Source organism: Antechinus flavipes, chromosome 1 (genome assembly GCF_016432865.1).
Source record: "Antechinus flavipes isolate AdamAnt ecotype Samford, QLD, Australia chromosome 1, AdamAnt_v2, whole genome shotgun sequence".
NCBI lineage: Eukaryota > Metazoa > Chordata > Mammalia > Dasyuromorphia > Dasyuridae > Antechinus > Antechinus flavipes.
The window spans coordinates 538,012,789-538,029,588 of NC_067398.1; the positions used below are offsets into that span (position 1 = coordinate 538,012,789).

The 16,800-nt window shown below is 35.8% G+C and overlaps 1 protein-coding gene across 2 annotated transcripts in view; it reads left to right on the forward strand.

Moving 5' to 3' along the window:
* Positions 1-16,800, forward strand: part of KIAA0319 (KIAA0319 ortholog) — a 129,945-nt gene that overhangs the window by 79,681 nt on the left and 33,464 nt on the right. For both annotated transcript variants that reach the window (XM_051970605.1, XM_051970606.1), the window contains 5 exons: positions 1,174-1,402; positions 6,009-6,132; positions 9,202-9,334; positions 11,525-11,673; positions 13,140-13,291. In XM_051970605.1, coding sequence (XP_051826565.1) covers positions 1,174-1,402; positions 6,009-6,132; positions 9,202-9,334; positions 11,525-11,673; positions 13,140-13,291 — 787 coding nt within the window. The remainder of the gene's footprint in view (positions 1-1,173; positions 1,403-6,008; positions 6,133-9,201; positions 9,335-11,524; positions 11,674-13,139; positions 13,292-16,800) is intronic.

Consider the following 16,800-nt stretch of genomic DNA (forward strand, 5'->3'; position numbering starts at 1 on the left):
TACCAAACAATAAACCAAGTGAATGAGCTTTCCTGCTGGGAGTGAGATATATTAGCTCAAAGAGAGAATACTCACTGTCACCCAAGGGGAAATTCTTTAAAGTTATTAGTGTAGCAAGCTGGAAATAAGGTCATGCCCAAAGCATTAGCTCCTTTATATGTTGGCTTCTTTCCAGATTTTTTCTCCTGGACCACCAAAGACCTCTCCCTGAAGAGAACCTGAAACAGTACTACTCTAAGATCTTTTGATCTAATAAATTCTGAAATAATTTACCTCATTCTCAGATTAGTTTATTGTTTTCATTCTGTTGTCAAGATGTCCTTTGATACGATTTTCCTTTAACAGTGTTGTAATAGAAGGTAAATTATTGATAAAGCAGAAGCTTTGTCTAGGTGACATGATATAGTGGAAGGAGCATTAAGTTTGGAGGATTTGGCTTTGTTCGATTCCTGATACTTTCTGCCTGAGTGACCTTAGAGGAATTATTTAATATATCTAAATTTCACTTTACTGGATTCAAAAGAGAAGTTTGTAATAAATAACTTCTAAGTTCCCTTCAAGCTCTAATTATGATGTTAATTTTCTTTGCACAGGACAGCATACTCTGGTAGCAGTCAATTGTCAAGCAAAAATCTGTTGAGTACCTAATATTGTTTTGGATGCAAATATTTATTTCTTACTCTGCTGGGATCTAGAATACTGGTCTTAAAATTATTATTATTTAAACAAAAGATTATCTTTCAGAAACACCTTTTCCATTTTTATGATTAATCACCTTTTCCTCAACCCTATGGAAAGTACTTCTTTACATTCAAAATATCTTCAGGCTTTTCCCTGCTTTAGTTCCATTTTAAAATTCTTTGTCTCTTTTACCTCAATAAATTCCTAACAGAATTACTTATTGTATAGTCTAACTCTGAAAGCTATAAACCATAAGTGGAACAGGCATCTAAGTTTAAAATTTAGGAAGTAGGTAAGTTTTCCCAATACCAACATAATGGATTTTCTCTTTCTCCTTCCTCCCCTCTCACTCTCCTCCCTCTTTCTCTTTTTCTTCCCTCCCTCTCTTTCTTCCCTCTTCTTCCCTCTTTTCTCCTTACCTCTTTTCTAATTCCTCTCCCTTTCTCCTTTTCTTCCTCTCCCTTTTTCTCCCTCTCATTCTCCTTTCCATAGGTTAACAGTAATAGATTCAGATGGAGCTGCAAATTCTACTACTGCATTACTAATAGTCAACAAACCTGTGGACTACCCACCCCTTGCTAATGCTGGACCAAATCAGGTGATAACTTTACCGCAGAATTTCATCACCCTCAATGGAAACCAGAGCAGCGATGACCACCAGATTGTTAGCTATGAATGGTCTCTGAGCCAACATAGTAAGAGTAAAGTAGTAGCCATGCAGGTAAGTTCTTGTTTGTGGGTGTCAGAAGAATTTGCCTCTATTTTTCATCAATTGAATCTAGATTTTGTTTTGGGGCTTATGAAAATGAATTCAGAAATGTCTTTGTTCTTATGTATTAGGAATGTTGAAAGAGGAAGGCAGCACTCCTAAAATTATGAATGTATGGGACTGTAAAAGTTTCACATGTAAAAATTTAGTGGTTTTAGTAGCTCAGTCCCACCTGCCTCCTCAATGAGTGAATGAATGAAAAAGCATTTATTAGGCATTTTCTAAAGTGATAAGCATTGCGATTATAAATTATAAATTATAAAGCAAGATACTCCTTGTTCTCAATAAGTCTATATTCTAATAGCAGAATACAGTGTAGATTGGGGAACTTGAAGTAGAAAGCAAGAGATAGATTAGATTCAAGAGTATGGAGCTCAGCATTGGTTAACAGTTTAATATTTCAACCAAGAAAGTTAGTGTGTTCTTAGACTATATAAAGATAAGCAAAATGTCCCAGTCAAACTATATTTGAATTATTGTACTCAGTTTTGGACTTGGTACTTGATTGCTATTCTTTGTTCTTGAAGAGAACCATGACATCAATATATTGGGGTCAAAGTAGCAATGTGGCTGATAAGACCAATGCAAGTTCAAGAGGCTCACTACAAATTGGGTACAGATAGTTTATATGAACATTTGAAGATATCTATAAATTTGCCCATCTCACTTTTTTTTGAGCTATTACAAATTTATTTTGCTCATAGAGCATAGCACTTTCTTTGATGAGGACACACTATTCTGAATAGTCTTGTGCCAGTGTCTTCCATGTCTCATAATTGTTTCTAGAGTTCTTCAGAAAAACCTTGAGAGTAGACAGTTTTGGACATCACACTTGAGGAAGTCTATTGGTAAAGTAGAGACTGTTCAAAGAAGGATTAGTAGGATGGTGAAGGATGATGAGTTCATGTCATATAGTAATTAGTTGGAATTAGGGAGAAGGAAAAACTTCTAATAGCTGCCTTCAAATATTTGAAGGGTTGGAAGAGGGAATAATATACTTTCAACTGCTTGGTGTAATAAATAGAAGCAATAGGTATAAGTTGTTAAAAAAAAAAAAAAAGATTGATATAAGGAAAAACTTCTTAATAACCAGAGCTTACCAAAGTGGAATAGTTTGCCTTGGGAGGTAATGGTTTGTTTCCTCCTTGAACAAAAGCTGAATGACCACTTATCAAACATGTTGCAAATGGGATTCTTATTCAAGCACAAGTTGGAATAGATGGCCTCTGAAGTTCCTTTCAATTCTGAGATTCTGTGATTCTGCCATTGGGACCCTCACATAGAGATTCCAACCTCACAATCCCCAAGTGCTCTATGAAGAAGTAGGAATAACACTTGGGAGCATGAGACAATGGGATTTAGAACTTGAAGGGACCTTAAAAGTCATCTATTCTAACACTTTGTTCTTATAGATGAGGAAACTGAGTCTGAGACAGTGAAGTGATTTGCCCAGGATTGCAATGAGACAGCATAACCAGGATTCAAATCCACATCCTGAGACTTGAAATCAAGTCCAATTTCCCCTGTAACTTGTCATTTCAGTGTGATGAATTTGTGAGATGGTATAAAACTCTCACTTTTTTCAAATCTTAAGGAAGAATTTGAAACACTTTTAGGTCTTCCCTTGGTCCTATACAGGGGTAGAACTACAACCTATAGCTTCCCTCATTTTGAAATTACGTTGTGAAATGAGCTTTCTTAAACTGCATGCTGGTTTAAGATCTAAACCCTATAGGAAAGAAAGAATGGAGGGAAGGAGCAGTGGAAAGGAAAGGAAGAGAAAGAAAAGTGCTTAGTCCATTAGGGTGACTGTCTCAAATCCATTCTTTAGGCCCTAGTAGATCTACCTCTTTTACCCTTTGAGAGAGTGCTGTTGCTCTTCTGTCTTATATTTTTCATCTTCTTCAGTTTTACTTGAGTTTTCTTAATACTGAAGAATTGTACCTGAATCTTCAGTTGTTCATCCTTCATTCTTGAAGAAGAGCAATGATATCACAATGCTGATGTCTTGACTCACATGAGCAAAGATGGAAAGAGCAGTTGAACTAGGCTTGTTCTGGGTTTACACAAACAGGGACAAGTGGCACAACCTTGAGAGTATTGAGGAATCAAATTGAAGCTTTTTGAAAGAAGGAAAGATACCAAAAGCTCAGAAAAAATCATGGCTGTTATTACTATTGAAAAGGCTCTGAGAGAATATCAATAGTGATTCATTTGCCAATTCTCTCCATAGTCTTCTTTTTTTTTAAATTTTATTTTATTTAACACAGTCTTCTTAGAATATTTTTACATGTTAAGAACGTTCTTGTTAAAGGGATGCAAAGGAAAAGGTATTATTGTGAAAACTATATTCTCTCCTAGCATAGCAGAATGAGAACTACATTTGAAGGCAAAAAACTTGACTTCAAATCTCACTTCCTATCTCTAGATCTTAGTTTGACCCTCAGTTTCCTCATTTGCAAAATGAAGGTTTTAGACTAACTGACAACTGAAGCTTGTTTTAACTCTAAATCTCTTCCCCTGATCCAGCATCCCTGAAGAAATATAATTGTAGAGAATATAACAAAGCACTGTGTGTATCGATTTTTTGCTATTAAAAATATTTCATTTTATAGAACAATATGTCATTCTAACAAGATGCTGAATGTTAAAATCAAATGCATCAAATATAACTTTATTCATTAAGCCTTGACTATTAACCTTAAGTGAAGCTTAAAACAGGGAGTAGAATGTCTGCCTAAGTTGTTTGCCATTAATACAGAGTCTAAATGGAAGAGGGATTCCTTAGAGATAGAGAGGTTTGTCTTACGGATGGTATTGTGATGATTATATCAAGCCCTGATATCAAGCAGAACTTCCTAAATGAGATTAATAATTATTTAAAATATTTAGGCTTAATTTTCTGAACAGAAAGAAAAAACGTAGGGTAAAAATACTTTTTGATCAGACTATGATATGCAATTGGATGGACAGCTCATACAGCTGGTCTGTCAATGCATTTATCTTGAACAGACATAAGAAATAGACAATGAATTGGACCTGTTGAATTGGGTAATGCAGCAATCTCAGAAGAACTAAAATGATTGACTATTTAAATGGCAGTGGTGATCTGCAAGATAGGGTAGAAGAAGTTGCACATTGCATTACCATTGAAAAATCTTTAGGAGTAGATAAAAAAATCATCAAAGGGATGCATGATTTGGAAAGGGGGACTGAGCATCTGTCAACACTGAGGGATGGACAGTTCATGCACATACATTCATAATGGTAGGATCAATAGATAAGAACTCAGCACACTGGATGGACACCCTCTGGAATATTCACAGAAAGATATGGACAAGAGGTGTACAGGAAGAGAAGGGATGGCTGCGTAGTGATCTGTACTATTGGAGAGATCATGGATCTACTCAAGCATTAAAGTCAGCATTAAGGAAGAATTTTTTGAGTCATAGAATGTTCTATATCATGTAGCCACATCTAATTTTACAGAGGAGGAAACTGAGATTCACAAAGGTTACACAGATCCAGAGACAGAGCAGAATCAAGATAAAATACACTCAGATTGAGACACAGAGATACATATAAACTGAAACAAGGAAACAGACAGAATGATAGAGAAATAGATTGAGAAATATAGATACTCAAGGAATAAAACACAAATATAGAGAAAGCTGTAAGTATATACATGGCCGAGGTATTAACCAAGAAATACAAAGCGTTATGGTGGAAAGAGTGCTAGACTTGGAAATCTGTTTTAATTTCAGCTGCCAGAATTACCACTAACTAGCCATGTGACCCTGGGCAAGATAGTACACCGTTTTTGACCATAGTTTCCTGATCTATAAAGTGAGGGGATTGTGCTAGATTATCTTTAAAGTCCTTATTGGCTCCAAAAGTCTACAATCTATAAATTTCTTGGTATTGTTTTCAAGGAAGAAATATTTGCAGGGGAAACAAGGCAGCTGGTTGGTATAGTGGATAGTCAGGATGACCTGAGTTCAAATCCTGCTTCAGATATTTACTAGATGTGTGACTAGTCAAGTGATTTAACTTCTCTCAGCCTCAGTTTCTTTCTTTATAAATGGCAACAATAATAGCACCTACCTTACATTGCTATGAGAATTAAAAGAAGTAATATGTGAAAGGCATTCTTCAGTGCTTAAAACTTTATATAATTGTTCTCTTATTAAGGACAATAAAGAAATTGTAATAGGAGTTGAACAGTCAGACAATGTAAATATTTAATAATCATCTGACATTTAGATGGAAGAAGTAATTGGTTTCATTACTAACAGAAAAGATAACCATCTATTAAAACTGAAAGTGGCCGTTTTAATTATTTTAGCCAAATGAATAAAATGCTGCCTCTGAAAGTTTCTGCTGCTTTGGATTTTCAGCCCCAATTCCCAAAAGACATACAAACATCCTTTGCTTCAGCAAAATATCTTTATTAAATCTGTCAATTTTGTATAACATATTTTTTATTAGATCCCTTATGTATATTATCTATAATTCTACATTTGTCTTTTATTTCTTTTTTTAATTATCAAATGCCCAGGGAGTGAGGACACCATATCTTCATTTGTCTGCAATGCAGGAAGGAGATTATACATTTCAGCTGATGATCACAGATTCATCAAGACAGCAATCCACTGCTGAAGTCACTGTAATTGTCCAACCTGGTACGTGAGGATGGAAATATCTTGGATTTGATTCTGAGCAGAGAAGAATTCACCCTAGACCCTTGAGCTGGGCAGTCAATTGAGGCAGTAGACATGGGTCCTAAATTAAAAGCAATTTTTGCTTTTAGATGCAGAGTTCCATTATAATTTTAATTTCCAAATCCTGGGATGAAATATCACTATGTAACCATCTTCAAGGTTACTCCAATTTCAGATTTCACATATAAAATTAGATGATTAAGTCATATGTCCTCTAAAATCTCTTCTGGCTCGAAATCTAGAATCCTTTGATATGGATATAAATATTTTACTTTTCTGACTCAGTGATACAGGCATTTTTCAGAAGGGTTTCTTTAAGACACTATGACTAGACAGCCAGATATTCTGTGACCAGATAGAAGTAGATTGACTAGATAATTTAGCTTCTGTTTGTAAGTAGGTTCCTGAGGATTATCATTCTACTGATATCTAGAATTGTATTTCCTTTTCCATTCTCAATCCCCAGGGTCAGCTGAGCCCTTGTCCAATATTCTGTAGTATAATTTTGCCTTTGATACCTTTAAATAAACTGTGTCTTTCCTTCTGATGTCATAAGAAGTAGCCAACCTACATCTAATTAATATACCTATAAAAATAAAACTCACTTTTTCTTGCCCTTGCTACTTTTTGGAAAGAAGCTAAATATGAGTACTGTAATGATAACAACAACAACTAGCATTTACTTGTATTTTAAACACTTTACAACTATTATATCAGTCTTCCATCTTTCTGTCTGTCTATATATTTATATATATAACACATATCAGAGTTACACACATACACACACACGCGAACACATATGCATATCAGTGTTTTAACCCTTGACTGTCTATATTTCTGTTTGTTTTTCTATTTGTCATTTTATCTTAGTTTCTTCATTTCTGATGTACTGTCATTAAGCAATCCCAACTTCATGAAATTTATGCAATTATATATAAACCTAAAGAGTTCACAATCCATTAAAAAATTTCCAAATTTATGACAGTAAAACAAAGGGAGGAGGAAACACAAATCTCCACTTAAAGAAGCATGGCAAAGGAAAGGTGCAATAAGGTGGGAAAAGGACAAAATCCTTTCCAAAGGGGAGGAGTAAAGTGATGGTCAAAATCTCATTTTTTTGTCTTGGAAGCTGCTAGACCATAATGATAATATGTTCTGTTTATCTACAAAGGTTTCAGTTGCACAAGCCAAGTGCCGATTGTCTGGCACCTGTCTTGACTACTAAGAACACACAGGGAGTTCAACTTGGAGTGCAAACAACAAATTATATCAGCTGGAGAGGTTCAGAGACTTTATCCTTGATACATTCAGGGCCTCCTGTATACTCTGGGTCCAGTATTTATGGAAAAGATAGCACCTCAAAAAGACAAGTTCAGGGTATCCCTTAATAGTACATATCTGTGTTCTTAATCTGTGATTGTATTTGACTTTAATGTTAGATTTTTGTCTCTCTGAATCTAAGTACAAATATTATTGTCTACTTTATTCTGTTTTACAAGGGAGGAAACTGAAGCAGACAGAAGTTAAGTGACTTTCTCAGTCTCATGTCTGTTAAGTGGTTGAAGCTGGATTTGAATGTAGGTCTGTCTCATCCTAAATCCAGGACTCTAACCCTGTAACACTTGACCACTCTGAGTTACTCCATTTCTTAAATGCTTTACTTTATAATGCCTCAAGTGCTCTGCTGCCTTAAATGGCATGTGGAGCTTTTTCTTTTGGGGAAGAAAGGGAATCTACGTCTATTCCTGTTTTCTTAGTGAATCCAAAGGAAAGGAGAATTTTCTTTTTATAAAAAAACAAGATACAGTACAGTTAAAATCTGTTGACCTGTCCTAGACAGAAATGAACAAAATCCTACTGGAGCCCAGTACTCACTAGTTCACCCAATGATCAATGTGAACTCTAGAACTTCCATATTTTGTATGACATGTCTGGTTGCTACTGTGGGCCATTTCAGAGTAACCTGCTCTCTGCCCTTGTCCTGAAGAAGCCCAAATGGCTATTAGATGTAACAAATTCCCAGATTATCTTGAAGTTAGTCTATTGTTACTTCATCTATCTCATCTCATCTAGTTAAAGACAGTCACAACAACCTTTGAGATAACCTTGATGGAAACTTAAGTTTTCCCTGTCTTATTACCATAAGTTAATTCAGTCATAATGTAAATTCCATCAACCATGATTGCATAGAAAAAGGAAGTTAGCTTTCTCAGATTATTTTGATTGCCATATGTTTAGACCTGTTGGGGACCTGGTTTGCCAGGTGCATTCCATCTACCTCTGATATATTCCCTATATCTAGAATTTTCTCCCTCCTTGACTCTGCCTACTGACCTCCCTTGCTTTAATTTCCAGTTAAAATTCCATTGTTTACTGAAGCCTTCCCTGGATAGAATGAATCTGGAATCAGAAAGACTCATCTTCCTGAGTTCAAATCTGGCCTCAGGCACTTACTAGCTATATGACCTTGGGTGAATTATCCAACCTGGTTTTGCCTCAGTTTCCTCATCTTTAAAGTGAGTTAAAGAAAGAAATAGCACTTCAATTCAAGATCTTTGCCAAGAAAACCCAAATGGGCTCATGAAGAGTTGGACATGACTGAAATAACTGAACAACAACAAAATTCCCCAAATTCTTTTAATTCTCATATCATTCTTCTGTTAATTGTTCCCAATCTATCCTGAATATAACTTGCTTTGAATATGTTTGTATATTGTGTCCCCCATTAGATTATAAGCCCCTTAAGGACAGAAACTTTTGTTTTCTTCTTTTTATATCTTCAGTATTTAATACAGTGTCTGACACATTGAGCAGACACTTAATAAATGTTGATTGGTGTTTTAAAAATCTATTTTAACAGGACTTTTATTATTTTTTTCACATGAAACTGAATGCTGGTGGTTCCGAGGGTTCAATTACTATGTGAATTGATGTAAATTAATTCAGAACCAACATTTTAAAGAGAATCTGAGTATTGGTAATATAGTTTTAAAAGTACTTGTTTTCACATTCTGGTTTTGTTTATTGTAGAAAACAATAGTCCCCCTGTAGCTGTGGCTGGTCCAGATAAAGAGCTGATATTCCCTGTGAAAAGCATGGTCCTTGATGGAAGCAGAAGCACTGATGACCAAGGCATCATTTTCTATCACTGGGAAAATATCAGGTAACACATTTTAAATGCTCTAAAGAGCCCCATGGCCATAAACAAGAGAGTTTATGTCCGAGGAAAAAAGGGAAAGGCAAAGAAAGAAGGGGGCAGCAGTCGCCTGGAGTATAACCACCTGGAGGCAGGAAGCATATCTTGGGAAATTTCTACTCTGGAGCAGAGTGTTGGTTTTCTCTAAAGTTCATTTCTCCATGCAAAGCCCTAGCTGCCTCCTGGTTTCACTGAGCAGCAACATATTTCATTTCTTAATTCAGGCTGAGTTGAAGAATTAAACAGAGAGGTAAATGCTGATGGGAAGTTCATAGGGAATGTGGATGAAAATTAGAGGGAGAAAGGGCAACTAGATGGATAGAGCATTGAGCCTGGATTCAGGAGGATCTGAGTTCAGTAACTCTGGGCAAGTCACTCAACCCTGATTACCTCTCATAAAAATAAAAATAAAAAAAAATTAGAGATAGGAGTAAGTGAGACTGAAACCTTGTCAAGGCTGATCAGAATAAAGAAAGAAGGGAAAAAAGCCATTATCTTTGTAAGTTAAGGAGCAAGGAAGGCCCTGAATATATTGGGCAAAATGAAATGCAGTGCCTCATTGTAGCATGATAATTGGGGCCTATGTAATTCATTTATGGTTCCAGGCACAAGGAGCAGCAGGTGTGGTGACCACTGAGCTAGTTTCAGATCCAGGAAAACCTGGAACAAAGTCCCACTCTGACCCATACTGGTTGTATAACTAGACCTTTAAAGGCTTTGTGCAATTCTGTCTATCTATAACTTTCAGAGAAGTGTGCTAACTTGCATTTCGTTCCCTGGGAAATCCCTATGCTGATAAAAACCATGGGGTCCAGTTCTTACCCCTTCATTATAGCAACAACTCATCTTTATCTAAGAATCTAAAAAATTCCTAATATGATTCTTTGTTCAGACCTAGAAAAGACAAAATAATTAATAACTAGACTTGAGAATCATTGATAGACAAGATTGTTAGAACAATAGCATCCTAAGGTTAGAGAGATTCCCTAAAGTGAAAGGGAAGAAATATTATTATATTCCTAAGCCAGAAGAGTTTTACAATCATTGACAGAACAATCCATTCTTAGATCAGAGGGTCTCAGGATCACAGATTCTAGAGCTAGAAGATTTAGAATCTGTGACAGATAGTTAGAACAGAAGCTCCCTAAGGTCAGGGGACCTTAAAATTATTGCTGTCTCCCCTAGAAGCTATATTACATTAATAAAATATTACTGGAGAAGAAAATGGCAAATCACTTCAGTATCTTTGCCAAGAAAACCCAAATATAGTCATGAAAATTCAGACATGGTCGAACAACTTTTTCCCCAAATTTAGGCTCCCTTTTATATTTCTTTCCTCTTTCCTGCACATATGTCTACTGAGTTTAATATATTTTTAGATTAAATTGCAGATGTATGTCTGTGTATTGTGTTCAACTCTCTAGATAAAAGCAAAGGTACTGGAGTGGTTTGTCATTTTCTTCTCCAGTAGATTAAATAAGCAGAGGGTAAGTGCCTTGTCCATAATCATATAACTAGTGAGTATCTAAGGCTGGATTTAAACTCAGGTGTTCCTGACTCCAGGCACTGTGCTCTATCCATTGGACCACCTAGCTGCCTCTAGGAGATGCTGGTTGAGAAGGTAAACTTATTTTCATCTTGACCTTTGGTACAAGAAATTTTACTGACTGATTGCATAACTGAGAATGTGGGAGACAATAGTATGTATCATTATAACCTCACCCTGAAAAGAGAGAACTGTAGAACTTGAGACTAGAAAGGGGAACTTTGAGATCATTTAATCCAATGTCCTCATATGCCCAGGGTCACAGAACTAATGATTGACCAAGCCAGGACTAATATCTATGTTCAGACTCCACTCCTTACATTATTCTCATTAATTTTCTTGTTTTTATTTATATAGAAGTCTCATTATCTAAAGGCCAGATCATTTTACTAACAGATCATTAGGTACCTTATTTCCAGAAATCCAACAGATACGTTCTAATGGCTGATGAAACTTGCAACATACAATTCAAGCCACCATCTTCTTTCAGTCAAAGTCCATTATGAATTCTCTAGCTAATGCATATTCCCACTGAAAAATAAGATAGTTTAAAAGGATAATAATACCTGGCAGAATCGCCCCAAGTGGTTATTTCCATCATTTTCTTCCAGTGGCCCAAGTGCTGTGGAGATGGAAAACATTGACAAAGCTGTAGCCACAGTCACCGGACTTCAGGTTGGCACTTACCACTTCCGACTGACAGTGAAGGACCGCCAGGGCTTGAGCAGCATGGCTACTCTCTCCGTGGCTGTCAGGGAAGGTAAGCTGAGATGCTTCTTAACTTTGGTCCTAAATGTTGTATTGAGGCATTTTGATCATTATGGTATGGGAGATGGGAGAGGCAAAATGAAGCTCCATCTGCTCTTACTCATCTTACTCTTCTAAGGGAATTTAAAAAAAAAAAATTAAGTTCCAGGTCTCAAATTCATAGGGAATTTGGTATAAACTTGCTTGTTTCAGAAAGATATTGGTGGAATAACAAGACATAGGATCGCTAATCTAGAACTGAAGGCACCTCAGAGATTATCCTATCTGACTCAATTTACAGATGAGAGCACTGAGGTCAGGGAAACTGAGTGTTTTGCCCAGATTCACACAAATATATGATTTTGTAAAAGGAAAAGCACATACAGGAACTTTTCTGGAGTACAGTTAAAAGTCGAGTTCATCCCAAGGAGGAAAATTAGCCTTGAGCCTTTAGTCTCCTTTTCCTCAGTATTTCAACATCTAACCTTCTAGGACTTGGGGACTTGGTGTACCTCTATTCCTTAGCATTCATTCTGTCTCCTTTTACTAAGCAGTTTTCCCTTCACCTTTCCCAAACACACATTTAGGAGTCTCAGTTTCCATTTTCACAGGGACTTACTGACAGTCAATAAGTCAGTCAGTCAGTCAGTAAGCTTTTATTAAGCACCTATTATGTTCTGGCCCCATGCTAAAGCACTGGAGATACAAAGTCATGCGAGTGAAGTGTTCCCCAGAATTCACATGGAGGATAATAGCTCATTCTGGGGAATCATGTTTTAGGAGGGACAAAGAAAGGCCAGTTCACATAGGGCAACCAAGAAAATGAGGGAATAGGAGAGACCAGGCCATGTAAAGATGGCTGCTGGAGCTGGAGGCAGCTTAGAGAAGAGAAAATGCTAGGGGGATGTAATGTAATGTAACCGTTGTCTTCAGATGGCTGAACCCACACCAGGGGATAGGAGTTACAGAAAGACTGATTTAGGTGGCTTGGTGGCACAATGGATAGAGCTCAGGCCTGGAATCAAGATCTGAGTTTAAATCCAGCTTTAGATATTTACTTCCTGTGTGAACCTGAGCAAGATATTAACCTCTTATTAGTCTCAGTTTCCTCAATGTAAAATGTGGATAATAAGAGGATCTACCTCTCAGGGTTGTTTTGAGGTTTAAATGAGATATTTTTAAATGCTTAATACAATGCCTAGCACAGGATAAATACTATATAAATGCTAGCTCTCATCATCATTATCATTATTTATTTAGCTAATGGAAGGAATAGTTTCCAAATAATGAGAGCTGTCCAAAAGTGGAATCAACTGCCTAAGGGAGTAGTGGGTTCCTTTTTACTGACTGTCTTATATCTATAGAGCTACAAAATAAATTAAGCATGGATTTTTTAATATGCTCTAGATGGTTATAATTTCCATCATCAATGTTTTGAGTGAAATTATTTTTGCTTCCATTTTATTCCACATGGCTTAGAAAACAACAGTCCTCCTAGAGCCCAAGCTGGTGGCAGACATGTCCTTGTGCTTCCCAATAACACTATTATTCTGGATGGTTCAAGGTCTACTGATGACCAAGGAATTGTGTCTTATCTATGGATCCGAGATGGCCAAAGTCCAGCAGCTGGAGTAAGTATTTGGGTCATCCTTTGATAATGTTGTGAGTGGTATGGCAGAGCCTTTGTGAATTTGCCTTTATCAGGATAACTGGACATATTGATTTTTTTTCTTTTTTTTCTTTATTTATTATTATTTTTTTGTTATACATGAATATTAACTTTTAAAATTCACATTTCTTTATGAATTATGTTGGGAGAGAAAAATCAAAACAAAAGAGAAAAAAAACAAAAAAGAAGTGAACATAACATATGTCGATTTATATTCAATCTCTATAGTTCTTTTTCTGGATGAAGATGGCATTTTCTGTCCAGAGTCTATTGGGACCTTGGATCACTGAACCACTGAGAACTAAATCTTTCATCCCACAATCTTGCAGTTAGACATTTTGAGCATGAATATCCTGGCAATGTAGGTGGAAGGACTGTTAGGCTAAAGAAAGAAGTAATACAGTGTAATAGAAATAACATTGCAATCGGAATCAGAAGGCCTGAATTTAAATACTGCTGCTGACATTTACCAGTCATATAACCTTGGGCAAGACATTTAATCTTTCTGAGCCTAAAAGTCTTCATCTGTAAAATGAAGATCGAATGTTATGCTACCTACTTCACAGAGTTGTTAGGAATCCTTATTAAACTAAGTGCTACATTTGAGTTATTATTGTCCCAGCTTTTTAAAAAATCTGAAATTTCAACATTGTGAGTATTCCTCCCACAGATGCAGATTATACCCCTCCTTACCTCAGTAGATAGTTTCATGAGTTGCTAATGACAAAGAAGAAAAAAGTCATTACTTTGTGGCCAGTAGTTTGGTGATAACAGAGAACTCTAACCAGGTTGACGTACAAAGGACTCTTACCTTGGCACAGTACAGAAGATGGTATCAAATTGGTTCTATGGACATGGGACAAGTAGATGGCAGTCATCCTCAGGAAGGTGAAGGTTAAAAAGAGCTTCTTTTATCCCAAAAAGTAATGAAATGGCTCCCTGCCCAGAGAGAATTTATAAAAGAACTCAAAAAAGAATTTAAAAATCAACTGAGAGACATTGAGGAAAAACAAAAAACAAGAAAAACAAGAAGATTATGAAAAAAATTAATCAACTAGAAAAGGAGATACAGAGTTTCAAAGATGAAAATAACTTTGAAAATTAGAATTGGGCTAGGGGAAGTCAGTGAAGCTATGAGAGAACAAAAAATAATGAAACAAATGAGAAAGAATGAAAAAATAAAACAGAATGTGAAACATCTTATGAGAAAAATGATATATCTGGAAAACAGATCAAGAAGAGAAAATATAAGAATAATTGGACTGCCTGAAGGGACCAAAACAAACAAAAAAAAAAGAACCTTGACACAGTAATGTAAGAAATAAATCCAAGAAAATTATCCTGGAGTGATAGAACAGGAGGGAAAAGTAGAAATTCTTCACCCCTTCAAAGAAATTCTTTGTGAAAAATGTAGGAATATTATTGCCAAATTTTGAAAAATCCAAATCAAAGAGAAAAATTTGCAAGAAATAAGAATAAAACAATTCAAATATGATGGATTTACAATTAGAATTGTACAGGACTGAGCAGCAGCCATAATTAAAGACCAAGTTCTGGAATCATCTCTACCAACAATCGAAAGAACTAGGCCTACAGTCTAAAATATCATATTCAGCAAAATCATTTATAATATTGAATGAGAAAAGGAGCAGAATTAAAGCAAAGAGTCAGGCAGAAAATAGAAAAGAAAAGGAGAACTCTGAATCTCCCCAAATCATGAATTGTTAAAAATAATTTCTCTCACCTCTCTCTCAGTGGTCTCATCAGTTCCTAAGATTAAATGATGACTTCTTTGCAGATAACTCCTAGGTCTATAAATCTAGTTTTCATTTCTTTTCCTGAGTACCTCCCTATACATTGCCTATTGTGTTTCACCAACTGGATATTCCATAGGTATTTCAAACTCAATATATGCAAAGTAGAATTGATTATCTTCTTCCTCTATGTAATCATCCCTTCTCCAAAACCCTGTTTATGTCTGTTAAGGGCACTACCCTACTTGACCCTTCCTTCTCTTTTATCTGTGATTATGACAGATAATCCATAATCTTCTTAAAGATTATGTTTCCATAACATCTTTTATCTATTTTATTCTTGCCACAAAATGGTTATTGCTGTAGTTCCTGACCTTGTCTCCTTTCATCGAGACTATTGTTAGGAAGATCTATCACATATACATGTATTACTTTGAAAACCTTATGTGTTGTGTTAGTTATTATTATGCTCCTTCTCCTTCCCATCAAATTGGCTCTATGGACATGGGACAAGTAGATGGCAGTCATCCTCAGGAAGGTGAAGGTTAAAAAGAGCTTCTTTTATCCCAAAAAGTAATGAAATGGCTCCCTGCCCAGAGAGAATTTATAGAAGAACTCAAAAAAGAATTTAAAAATCAAATGAGAGACATTGAGGAAAAACAAAAATGAAAACTAAGCCTTCTCCTTTAAATTTTTTAAAATAATTTTTTGGGTAATTTTTTGGATAACTTTCATTGGAAAAAATTAGTTAAACCAATCAACCAATACATTGGCTTCATTACAACATCCCATATCCATAGTTCCCATATCTCCAGCAAAAGGAGAGAGGTATCTCATTTTTCATCTCTTCTTTGAGGCTGACAATGATTATTATAATTATCCAACATTTAGGTTTGCTTTTTTTGTTATTTTTATTTGCACTGTCATAGTCATTATATCATATATATGTTTATATTTTAAAATATATCCACATATCTACATATGTACATATATATATGTATAGATAGATAAGATAGCCAGAATCAGGAAAATCCTCATGAATTCATGAATGCCTCAAATATCTATTAGACCCGGATAAGTCACTTAATTCTATTTGCCTCGATTTCTTCATCTGTAAAATGAACTGGTAAAGGAAATGACAAAGCTTTTCAGCATCTATGTCAGTAAAACAACTAGGCTCATGAAAAGTTGGACATGACTGAAAAAATGACTAACAACAAAAAATTCTGTTTATATGTTGTAAGCATGAAACAGGTATGGCCATTGGAGATTCTTGGACATGTGACATGGGTCACATGATCAGATTTGGGCTTAAGGATTTTTTTTTTTTTTTGACAGCAGAGATGAGAAACTGGAAGCTGGGACTCTTAATTATCATTTTACTTCAGAAGTCCCTGTGAAAGGTGATACAGACCTGAATTAGAATGGTGGCACTGTTGTAGAAAGAAGGGAACAGTTGTGAGACATGATATGGAAATAGAACTGTTTTGGCAGTTCATTAACTATATCAAGGGAGGGATAAGGAAGAATGAAGGATGACTTTCAAGTTGTAAGGTCTTTGAAGGGAAGGATTGTTTTTCCAGGGCCTAACAGAGTAACAGACACTAAATGTTTATTGTTTGGATTGTAATGGATTATAAGATACTGGATGATTCAAAGGAGACCTCTGCTCCCAACCTCATGCAGAGGCAATGGATCTCTGTCTCTACCTTTTCTC